At 33.9% G+C, this 13,034-nt stretch overlaps 1 protein-coding gene across 13 annotated transcripts in view; it reads right to left on the bottom strand.

Moving 5' to 3' along the window:
* GPHN (gephyrin) overlaps positions 1 to 13,034 on the bottom strand; it is a 751,804-nt gene that overhangs the window by 81,787 nt on the left and 656,983 nt on the right. For all 13 annotated transcript variants that reach the window (XM_031952740.1, XM_031952743.1, XM_031952746.1 and 10 more), the window contains 2 exons: positions 11,903 to 11,961; positions 10,551 to 10,704 (listed from right to left, as the gene is read on the bottom strand). In XM_031952740.1, the coding sequence (XP_031808600.1) occupies positions 10,551 to 10,704; positions 11,903 to 11,961 (213 nt within the window). The remainder of the gene's footprint in view (positions 1 to 10,550; positions 10,705 to 11,902; positions 11,962 to 13,034) is intronic.

Genomic DNA, 13,034 nt, shown 5'->3' with positions numbered 1-13,034 from the left:
TTATGATGCAACTCTTTTTCTCCAGTCTCACTAATTCCTCTATATCTACTGGCATTACAACTGCTAGAATATTCTTGCTCAAATATAGTTTTTATTATATCATTGTCTTATTTGTACTTTTTGATCGTATTGTTTGCCTTTACTTGAAAAGCCTCTTTATTGTCACTTTGCCAATGCAAATCTACTTTCTTTAAGATTGGGTTGCTCCTCCATACTCTCTCTTCATTTCTCAAACATCACTGCAGCTTGGCTTTTGTCCCACTAACACTAACACTCCTCAGACAGTGTGATCTCATTGACAAAAGTATTGCCATGGTGCATATCATTATTTCCTGTTTACATCATTTCATCTTATTATTCAAAGTGTAGCGGCTGGAGCTCTGAAAGGGTGTACTTGAATCTTAAAACAGCAGGGTGCTTGTAGTAAGTACCAGCTAAGTTAAGGTGTGACATCTTTAAGCACATGATGTAATGTAATGATGTGGTCAATCTAGTTGGCTTATGCTTAGGGTAATATGGTGATGTGATGTTCTACAGCTGCCCATGCCCAGTGTGGTATGGTGATATAGTCATGCTGGGGGTATTTAAGGGAGTCCCAGAGACAGAGGGCTTTCTTGGGCACAGTGATCTCAGCCACAGAGAAGACTTCAGGCTCCAAACTCCAGAGTCCAGACTCCATCTTTGACCAGCCACATGGTGACTGTTCTACTGCCTCCTTCACTTCACTCTGCCACTAAGCTCAAAGCCTCGGGCTGATCCTGAGGCCCACCAGAAAGCTAGCCTGGACATTACACAAAGCCTAAGAAAAAGCCATCTGAAATGCTTAGAATATTTTTCTATCTCATTTATGCCTCTTGGAATTCCTAGATTCATACCAGCTAAAACTGCTACTTTTTGATGTCACCAGTTGTTAACATTCCTTTCTTGAAATCACTCTGCAAATATTTGGTATTTATTTATCTGATATCTGTAGGATATAAGTTCCTTGTAGGCAAGGTACATTTTCATTTTCGTCTGTTTTTGGTGGCTAGAACATAAAAGGCACCTTAATCGTTGAACTGAATTAAATTATAGGCCATATACATCCCTGAGAATCACATTCTTTCATAAATCCTCCAGAGAGAGGTCACATTCTCAAATTACTTTTATATCATAGACTCTATCCCTTGTTCTTTCTATGTGACTGATCTTTTTAATTTTTCTTTTCTATTAAAAATTTGATAACATTCTTTATATTGATAATGAGTTGAGCCTGGAATTGAAAAGCAAAGCTGCCTGGATTGCCTTTGGGCAGTTTCAACGTTCTTTAATAACTCCAAATTTCTTCTCGATTCTAAGATTTATTTAAAAATACTAATATTCCAAATCACTATTGTTCAGAGAAATGCAAAATAAGACAACTCTGAGATACCACTACACACCTCTCAGATTGGCTAAGATGACAGGAAAAAATAATGAAGAATGTTGAAGGGGATGTGGGAAAGCTGGGACACTGATGCATTGTTGGTGGAACTGTGAATGGATCCAACCATTCTGAAGAGCAATTTGGAACTATGCTCAAAAAGTTAACTGTGCATACCCTTTGATCCAGCAGTGTTACTACTGGGTTTATGTCCCAAAGAGATCTTAAAGGAGGGAAGGGGACCCACATGTGTAAAAATATTTGTGGCAGCCCTCTTTGTAATGGCAAAACTGGAAACAGAGTGGATGCCTATCAGCTGAAGCATGGCTGAATAAATTATGGTATCTGAATGCTATGGAATATTATTGTTCTGTAAGAAACAACCAGCAGGATAATTTCAGAGAGGTTTGGAGAAACTTACATGAACTGATGCTAAACAAAATGAGCAGAATCAGGAGATAATTATACACAGTAACAACAAGACTATATGATGATCAATTCTGATGGACATGGCCCTCTTCAACAATGAGATGATTCAAACCAGTTCCAATTGTTCAATGATGAAGAGAGCCATCTACACCCAGAGAGAGAACATAGGAGCTGAGTATGGAACACAACAAAGCATTTTCACTCTTTCTGTTGTTTGCTTGCATTTTGTTTTTTCTCAGTTTTTCTTTTTTTTTCTTCTTGATCTGATTTTTATTGTGCAGCAAGATAACTATGTAAATATGTATACATATATTGGATTTAGCCTGTATTTCAACATATTTAACATGTATTGGACTATCTGCTAGCTAGGGGAGAGGGTGGGGGAAGGAGGAGAAAAATTTGGAACAAAAGGTTTTGCAAAGGTCAATATTGGAAAAATTACCCATATATATGCTTTGTAAATAAAAAGTCTTAATTAAAAAAATACTAATATTTTAGCACTCTTGTGGTTTTACTGTGATTCACAGAGCATAGCAGTAATCAAAATAAATAAACACCATCCAGATGATAATAGAGAGGCACATAGTGGGTTAAAAGGAAGGAATTATGAAGGAAAATTGAAATAAAAGATTTTATCGAGAAAATATATGAGCAAAAAAAAATGGGCTGGTCATATGATGAAAGTAAAGGATAACTGATAAATATCCCATGATGTCTCTTCCCTCTCCCTCACAATACTTGCAGTGTTGAGGAAAAAGCAGTGAATGCCTAGGACTCCCAGCATATTGGGCAGATACTTTGTGTTTAGAGACTAAAAGGTATAAATGAATATTTGCAGTAGTATAAAATACTACTAAAACAGTTACTAAAACATTAAAAAAAACTTCATGGATCCCAGGTAAAGAATCTTTGTTTTAAATAAACTGTTCTTCTGGCTAGCTAGCTGATTTCTCTAACAGCATTTTAAAGTTAGTTTGCAAAGTGTTTAATAACTATTTCAATATAATTGGTTTTCTTTGTAATCTTATGAATTTGATTTTGCATATTTTAGAAAACATTCTCTAAAAGGATTCATAGACTTCACTATGCCAAATAACATATAGAAAAAGGGTGAAAACATATAGAAAAGGGTGATTCAGAGCATTCATTGCTTATTTTCTTGGTTGTAGTATTTTATAGTACTGCAAATATTCACTCATATCTTTTACTTACGAAATTAATTATCCTAAAGCTGTATTTTGTAATTTGTAATAATTTTGTATTTCTTCAATAGTTCTTCATTTTACTTTTTAAATTTAGACATGCTAATTAAAATTTAGACATTCCAATTATTCCTTAAAATTTTTTATTTTACTATTTAAAAAAAAAGCACTGTTGGATTTATCGTTTTAAATATTTCTTATTTCCCAGTTGCAAGTATCTTTACTCTTATCTCAGTTATTTTTTCTCTTATTATAATCATTATTATTTGGTTTTCTCTTGGAGTGTTGTTTCTTTCTTTTATAAGTTTTTTTTTTTTTTTTTTTTTTTTGCTGAGGCAACTGGGGTTAAATGACTTACCCAGAGTCACACAGCTATAAAGTGTTAAGTGTCTGAGAGCAGATTTGAACTCAGGTCCTCCTGACTTCAGGGCTAGTGCTCTATCCACTGTACCACCTAGCTGGCTCTTTTCTAAGTTTTTTTTTTTTTAAGCAGGATCATTTTATTAGTTTTAGCTCTTTTTTATTGATATAAGCATTAAGTGCTACAAATGTGCTTCTGAATAATATTTGGGCTGCATCTAATAGATTCTGACACGTACTGTCTATATTAGCAATATTGATAATATAGACAGTACGTGTCAGAATCTATAAGATTCTGCTGTTAGCAGAATTAGAATAGCCTTCTGCTATTGCTTTTATAATTTCCTTATTCATTCATTATATATCAAATCTTAGTGTCCATATGGACATTTACCTTATTTTCTTATTACCTTATTATGTCATCACTTACAACTAGTTATATTCATTATTGGCTACAAATGTGTATAAAATACCTGATTTTCTAGATTTTTCTTTTATGATCCCTGGAGAAAAGGCATATTCTTTGTTTTTCTCATAGGGTTCTTTCCATATATCTATTAAATTTAATTTGTTTAATACTATTATTTAGCTCAGTGATTTCTTTCTTTCTTGTATTTTTGCTGGATTTATCAAATTTTAATAGTGAGATGCTAGGTATCCTACTGTTTTATTAATTTTTAAAAATTTGTGTTTCCTTGCAGGACTGATTTTTCTTTAAGATTTCAGAATTTAAGATTCTTTAAGATTTTCTCTGACAATGGCTGTCTTTTCCTTCTTTTTTTTTCTTTCTTTTTTTTTTTTTTTTTTTTTTGTATCTTTAGTGTTTAGCACATTGCTGGATACATAGCAATGTATCCAGGGATGAATAAGTTAGAAGAAAATGCTTATTAAAGAACTGAACCAATATAGAATACAGATAGCTATATGAGATAGAGTGTATATAACCAAAGATATACTAGATGAAGTTAAGAGCCCACTTGATATTAGATGCTTAATAAATGTTTACTAACTGACTGATTAATTAGGATTACAGCATCATAAATCTAGCTCTAGAAAGGACCTCAAAAGTAATGTAGTTCAGCACCATCATTTTATGAATGAGGAAACAGCCCTAAGGAGATCAAATGACTTGGCCAACATTACACAAGTGGTAAATATCAGAAGTGCATCTGATCCTATGTCTTCTAACTCCATAGTATTTTCTACTGTGTCTCTATGATTGTTTGGTAAATATATATACATACATGACATACATGATCTATGTATGTCATTAAGATTTATGTATTGTTATTTTGCATGGTCTCTTTTAAAATAACATACTCTTTTAATGGCTCTTCCTTTGAAGTCAGCTTGGTCCAACATGTCTTTCAACTGTCTACTTTAGCTATCCTCTTGCTGTCCAATCCTGTTGTTGGATGGCTTAGAGAATATAATTTGGGGGAGTTAATCCATTCAATTCAGGAACTCCTGAGTTAGCTGCTGGAGAAGATAGGTGGGGTTGGGGGCAAGGTAAATGGCAGGGGGCTGGTTTAATCAGAGATGGAGTGAAGGAGGAGGTAGTGAGGAATGTTGTCAGAGGGATATGAGGTGAGGAGAAGAGAAGGCACTCCTGTTGAATAGTCCCATTTTTTTCAATGAAGTGTGGGAGAAGGTTCTCAGCTGAAGAGCAGAGGAAGGGATGCAGTGGGAAGCAAGAGGAAAGAGAAGTTTTGGAATGGCTCCTGGGATGAATAAGTTAGAAGAAAATGCTTATTAAAGAACTGAATCAATATAGAATACAGATAGCTATATGAGATAGAGTGTATATAACCAAAGATACACTAGATGAAATTAAGAGCCCACTTGATATTAGATGACAAATTTGTAGTGGATTCAATCAACAATTTTGTGACTTTCTTCAAGCTCCTTTTAGCAGCATGTGATAGGAGAAGGGTTTAGCTAAGTATGATTAGAGATAGTTCCAGAGGTCAAATGTTTTGAGAATAGAGACTACTGTAGAAGTAAACTTATGTATCCTAGGTCAAAATGGCGAGAGAAGAGACTGCAGCCAGTATAATCCATTAGCTTACTTCCAAACATGCCCAAATTATCCTTCCTAGACACTATTTTTATAATTAGCCTAATTCTCTACATTTCCTGTCCCCTCCTCAAGGCCATTAAGTAGAACTGAATTCTCTGACTTTTTACTCTACCCCTTAGCTTTTCTTTCTCTTGGTTTTTCAGTACTTCTGATCCATGATCATATATGAAACTCTAGGTTGGGATAAGGTGGGGTGTGGAACTGTGTCAAAGAATACACTGGAGTTCTTATAAAATGTGGGAAATGTCTTCTTAAGTTTCAGACCTGGTGAATATGGAAGTAGAAGGGAATAATGTTTTATATTCTTTTGATTCTTTTAATCTCTTACTTAGTAAACTATTTTAAAATTTGCAATTAATGATTCACAAGTGCCTGGTTATATTTTAGGCCTTGACCCTGAATCATTAATCCTGGTATATTTGTTCTTAAATTGACAGGTTTTTGTTTTTGTTTTTGTTTTTTGCTATAGAAATATGGTTAAATTCATTTTTTAAATGGGGAAAGAGTATTTCTGAAGAAAGGCAGCTCTGGATGACTAGGTACAGGATTTTGATTTTCAGTGGTAATAGCATTTGTTTGTTTTATATATATTTGGAGTCCTTTTTTTTTCTTAGTATAAGGAACAAGTTCCTATTCACCCTGTTTGTTACAATGCATGTCTAAAGATATCGATAAAGATGGCAAAAAATATCCTCATGCTCTTATTGACATTACCGCATAAGCTAACTTAGTAAAGCAAAGAGCATGAGAATAAATTATTTGTATTTGTCATGCAATTAAGAGTCAGAGATAAATGATGACCTTTAAAATATTGTGCCTTGAAGGCAGAGGGGCATTTAATAGATCTGTCAATTACTAAGATTATAAGATCATTCATCCTGAGGTAGAAGGGACCATGGAAGCCATATAATCCAATGTCCTCATCAAGGAAATGAAGAAAGTTTCTATTTATCTTTTAATGGAAAGGAGAGAAGGCTTCTGCTTTAATGTTAAGGTGAAGAAATTTTTATAGAGGACTGTAATCAGGAGTTCACTATTCACTGAATATGAGAACTGACAAGCTCTCACTCTACTTCAATAAGTTAACCATTGAATCAGCAAGTTAATAAAAATGCTTTCTCTGAAGTGGGTGGCCTCAGGAAAATACTGGCATAAGCATGGAGTCCCAGAATCCATATGCTTCACTTATAGGAGGGTAGAGAAGAATAAGATATCTAAGATATTTTAGTACATGGTTCCAGCTTCACCATGCCTTTGACTGTCTTCCTTGGAACCAGTGGATTTCTGTGTTGAACCTGAGCTGTAGATACTATATAATTATCTGAGCATAGTCTGATATAGAGGGTTCTTACAACTTTTTGTGGTTATGAAGAAAAATTAGTGGATGACACAAACCCCTCTTGGAGGACTTGGTGCATTTGGATGGTCTTGATGTATTTGGAAAGATGTTAGAAGAGAATGAGGAAAGATGTTAGAATAGAATGAAGAAAGATGTTAGAAGAGAATGTTGAAGGTTTTAGATGAGTTGGGGGTTACTGGTCTGAAACTGCCAATTTATAAGTCTCCTTTCTGCAAAGTCTGACAAGTACATAGGTCATAATTTCATTTTTTCAAAGTGATTTCTCATTCATGGTTATGTGGATGAGATATAGAGGTGTGGTATAGCAGAAAGTACATTGACTCTAGTTAGACAACTTCAGTTTAAATCTTATTTCTGACACTTTCCTCACATGTAACTTAGAATAAGTCTTTTAAATCTCCCTGGACCTCAATTTCCTCATCCGAAAATGTGGCGGTTAGACTAGATGGTCTCTGAAATACATTTCTGGCTTGAGATCTGTAGTCTTATAAAAAAACCAAAAGTAGAAAAGCAAAGGAGAGACATCATTTCTGAACCCTCTGGTACAGTTTAAAGATCAATAGTATGATAAGTGTAAGAAGATATTTGAGGATATATTTTAACTACCTCAAAGATGCATTGGTATTGGCTTTTATAGACAACAATTCACTGAAGCAAGCCAATGAAGACAGGCTAGGGGGCTTAAAAACAATTTTATACCAGTACAATAATGAATACTAGAAGTCTACTGCATTTACCCAATAAGGTCTATATGACAGTGAGAAAAATTTATCCTATCTAATTAAGTTAAATTAAATTTCTTGGCTTTGAAGTGAGATGATGCTACTAAGTTCCAAGACTGATGTACCAAACTTGATTCTAGATACAGATGATCAATAATCCACTAATTTATATTTTAACTAATGCTAAATTGGCTAGGACCACGTTAGAATTGATTAGATGTGTTGGTCAATTATGAGGTCATAATTGATCAGGGAAAATCAGTGTGAATATGTGTTGTTGGTCTGTCATGTAGAATCTAAGCATCAAAAATCCTGTATAATTTCTCAAGAAAAGTGTGAAAGGAATAATACTTAGGTAGTGGGACTACTCACACAAGAAAAAGTAGCTGAAAGTCTAGGACTTCAGAGAATGTTTTTGGTGCTAGTAAACGTTGTAGCACTGAACTAGTCTTCTCTGCCTTGATTATCTTTGGTGGCAAGTACAACTACAACATGACTGTCTATGAACTGTTTCACAGGTAAGGAAACAGGAATATGATTCTCAGGGAACTTAAGTTTAGTTCCTTTGAACACAATTTGACAGTAAGAGAATGGAAGAAATCAGAGCTTTGTAATGAAGACTGCAGCAGGGTATAAACAATCCTACCCAGATGATAAGAAGGCAAGAGATATTACCCAAGATTTAGTGATCCATGGTCACGGAAATACTTCATGATGATTTTTTTTTTAACTGGACTAAAAGAAAACTGAAGATGATATAGGTGGGGGTCTCGGCCCAAAGTGGCAGTAAATATATTTGAGCAGTGTTCCTGGGGCAAAGAGTAAAAATGTAATATATGTAGCTAGTAATAGAAAATATATAAAATCTACTTTGTATGAAATCTAACATGTCATGCTCTGTGAGTGATGATTCAATCCATCAAAGTTTATTAAATGCACCAAGGATATAAAAACATGTAACAGTGTCTGTCTGCCTTTACAGAACTTAAATTCTTTTGTGGAGACAATATGTCGGTAAAGAGAGAAACGGGTATGGCACCTCAAGACACATAAGAACATTTCTTAGAAGATTATCTTTTTCCTTCTTCTGTGACCCCCATTGCTTGTTTGCTTGCTACCATAGGTTAGTGATTATTATTAACATTATTAATACACCTTTTGTTATTCCCATAGTCTTGAAGGTAGGGACTTTCACTTTTGTCTCTGTGTACCTTGAGCATTTAGCTCAAAACATAGCCTTATACACAGTAAGTATTTAATAAAGATCTGCTGAATTAAATTGTACAATAGACTCTTCCTTGATTCAGCACACTGTGCTAGCTATCAGGGGAATAACAAAGAGAAGACACACTCCCAGATATCAAGGAATTTATAATCGAGTATATGAGATGATAATAGATAATTTAGCATATGAGATAATGTACATTAACAAATATAATAGTAAGATAGAATTTAATAATGATAAATGTAAAGTCCTTTATGTGGGATTAAAAAAATCAATGACACATGCAAAAGATGAGTGTGTATGTACAATTGTAGCAAGTACAATAAATATTCTGACACACAAAATGGCATACTTAATGTTTGATAGAGCAAAATAGCATTAGTATCAATAATTTCTCATGGAATGCCTAGACACATCATGCAAAATACCATTGTTCCATGGAAAAGCTTTGGAAAATACTAAACTGGGTATAAAATATTTTTAAACAATCTACAGACACTTAGATATGAGGTTCTTGTAAGTTGCATTAAACCTAATTCCTGATTCTGAACACTGTATTTAAATTATTTGATCCATGAAATATGAAACTCATCTAGCTTCTCCTTTACTATGTAGGTAAGGCTGATATAATTGTTGTTCCTTGATCCTAGAAGGTTAGAAGTCAATAGATAATACTGGAAAAAAGATGAGCACAGCCATTAGGAACTAAACAAATGTGGAATGTGAATTTTACCTGTTTAGCCACATAAGAAGAGATATTTTTTTGCTCCAGAGGAAAAGCCATAGGGTAAATCATATTTAGGATTTTAGAAATTAAAAATAATAGTAATAAGAAAAAAATAAAGATTTTTCAAACCACATAGTTTTTTTCCCTAAAAGATATCCCTCTTATATGTCAAACGTGTAATATTTTTAATATTAAAATTTTTAAAAATTTTGTCTAGCTAGTAAGTCAACAAGCATGTAGGAAGCATTTACTATGTGCCAAGCAGTTTTTGTAACTTTACTATAAAATTTTAAGTTTCCAGAAGTGAAAACTAGACAGTTAGACCCAGAAATCCCTTACCGAAACAATGCACATTCTATACAAAAGAAGAACCAATGCACACTTTACTCAATTTCCTGAATTAGGCTTGAAGCAGCATTTTGACACATTAGAAGAGCATTCTGCCTTTAAGAGAGAAAGACTAAACAACAATCTACTCTTAATGATTAAATGACGTGGTCTTTTGAGCAGGGAGAAGGGCTCACTGTGGTAGTATCCTGACAGCATGACGCCCTGCCCAGGGATTATCCAATATCTCAATAGAAAGGTGAGTGAACACACTATTGTTGTGGCCTAAGTGTTGAAAATACAAAATCAAGTATACATAGCTTCCAAGTGACAATTTATGTTTCTTCTAAAAGATGTAATGGTTACACAGAAGCCAGTGGTTTTAATAATTTATTCTAATGAATGTTCTGTTTCCAAACATCTAATTTCTAATTGCATGGGGAATAGTTTTATTTTTTTTTTTTTAACTCAAACTACCTCAAAATCACTCTCCAACTTTCCTGTTAGAAGATCATCTTGTCAAAGGATCATCCATATTAACTGGAAGGGGTCTCAGGGATCACTTTCTCTAAACCCATCAGATTATAGAGAAAGAAACTGATACAAATCTTCAATATGGACACAAGGAATGTTAACTGACAACATTTTGGGTTAGATCTACAACTCTATCAGAATGGATGTCAGAAATTTACTTGAAAGTAAATTTTTTTTTTTACCTCATTCCCTGTTGACATGACTGCAACTACTGGAAACTTGTTAACTTCAACTTCGGTGACACCAACAGTTGCCAGGAGACCAATCTCTGATGGCCCCATATGGGTTCCCTTTGCCAATACACATTCCCCTCTTTTGATGTCATGGCCAATGGGTCTGAAAGCCAGAGTATAAACACAAATACTGTGATTCAGAAAAGCAACTTTTCAACTCCCCTGAAAAAAAGATGTACCCTTTATACCTCCACTGATGGAGTCATTAAATATAGGAAAACTGAATGGGAAATGAGGCTCATATAATTTATCATTTATATCTTGAGAGTTAAAAGCTGCCTATTTTGTAAACATATTGTTTCAGGGCAGGCATTCTTAAACTTTTTTTGTGATTTTTTTTGTGACCTGCTTTATTGACTTTCCATTATTGAACATTGACATTGCTCATACATGTAATTTTCAAATTTTTATCTACTATAGTCCTAATAAAGACATACTCCATATACCAAATTGATATGTGAATGTATGAAAATTAACTAATCCGTAATCTTAAGTATTTGGAATGTTTAATGTGGCTGAATAATTCAGATAATTAGAGAACTACGTTAACCAAGTTAGTCTTGAGTCTGAGCCTCACATGGGACAATTTGATCCTCTCTATTCAATGCACATAGACCATGCCTTAATCCTAGCTGGGAAGTCCTCTGGAGGATGTGCTTTTATTTTCAGGGGATAGTGGCAGTGGGATGGGCAGAAAGTAGTGAATGGTCATGTCAGAATATACAGATTCAGTGCAAATTTAACCTGCCTATAGGAAACCGTTAAAACACATGCCCTTCTTTCCAAAGTATTCTTCAGCATTAGTGAAGGATATCAGTGAAGGGAAGAAATGAGTAGTTTGGAAGATAAGTAGATAAAAGCACTCTGGTTTTGATCAGCAGTATTTTGAAAGAGCAGTCCATTATCATCACTAGTAAAAGCAAACTCCATCACCTGTAATAGGCTATTTGCAATCATTCAGTTAGAGTTTGATTGGTAACCCTTCCTTTTCTTCCTATTGCCTTTTGTCTTTTAGCATTTGCACTAAAGAAAGAATGGGTACAAAAAGAATGAAGAAATCAAATTAAGAGTGATACTTATTGAAGCTTTAAATATTGCAGTAAATTTTATAAAAACATTAATTTTTTTTGAAGTGAATAGCTTAAACTAGTAGTTATTTGTATTAGTTGTATAGCAATGTTATATATACTTTCTTGACAATAACTATTTGTACACATATGTGCATATATACATAGTAATTTATGTGTGCATTTATAAGTTGGTTATACATTTTCATACAATGAAGAATATTATCTACTTACCTAATATCCTGACCTGGACGAGCTTGCACTAGAATCCGTACCTCCAGTTCTTCAGTACCCTGGAACAAGAAAATGTCATGTGACTGCTTGCAGGTCAATCCAACAAAATAGATTAATTTCCAAATTCATTCAAAAGGTCTCACTTGCTTCCCTCAGATGCTTTTATCACCAGACAGATAGTATAGAAATATATGGAAATGGAAACCATTTGCTAAATGAAAAAACATTAGCATTTGAATTTTTGCTGAAGGTTCCTGAAACCTTGACAAGCTAAATGGCAAGGAGCAAACTGCATAGTTTTTCCTCTTTCACAGTCTCCTCCTTTTATCGATCAACTTAATTCAAAGAAATTCATTTTCAGAATGGGCACCAAAGTCATTCAATGAAAATATTATGATTGTCCTCATGAATATGTACGAAATAAAGAAGACATTCCCCTTTCATTGTTTTGAATCATTTATCCATAAACCAAGATTTCATGGCAATGCTTTAAGTGAAAGACTTTTATTTGCTATCTAGACAATTTGTATTAATAAAAAGTGACAATCAATTCCACATTTATAAATTGCAAATATGATGACATTGGACGTAGGTGTCGTCCAACAAAACTTGCATGTACGTGTGTTCTGGACCTCATTGTTCTACAGATTTTCTTGGTACCCATAAATCTGCTTGGAGAGTTTCAATATGCAGACAGTATGATTTATTTCCCAAGTGGTGAATTTTGTAAGGCTTGTAAGTGATTAAAAACTCAAACCCAAAATCTTAGCCAAGGGAAAGTGGCTGCCTTAGTACAACTGAATCTGTATGACAGATTAAGCATAGGAGCAAATATATTTCTTTTTTAGTATAAGTTCCTTTGTTCCTTTTATAGAAGATATTTCAAAGAACTTTACAACAAAAGTAAGATAAAGCCCTCGAAATCTTGAAGCCATTCAAGATGATTCAAAATCATCTCATACTCTTCATAATTGTCTCTCAAACATTCTATCTGGCTTTAGGGAGAAGAAAACTTGTTCAGGCCATAAGAGATCATAGAGTTAAGCATTAGGGGAGAGGCTAAAAATAAACTGAAAAGCATTTTCATTGAATCAAAAGAAAATAATTTCTAAAAGTCATTTTGACTGATTTA

Source organism: Sarcophilus harrisii, chromosome 2 (assembly GCF_902635505.1).
Source record: "Sarcophilus harrisii chromosome 2, mSarHar1.11, whole genome shotgun sequence".
NCBI lineage: Eukaryota > Metazoa > Chordata > Mammalia > Dasyuromorphia > Dasyuridae > Sarcophilus > Sarcophilus harrisii.
This window is presented reverse-complemented; position numbering and strand designations above follow the sequence as displayed.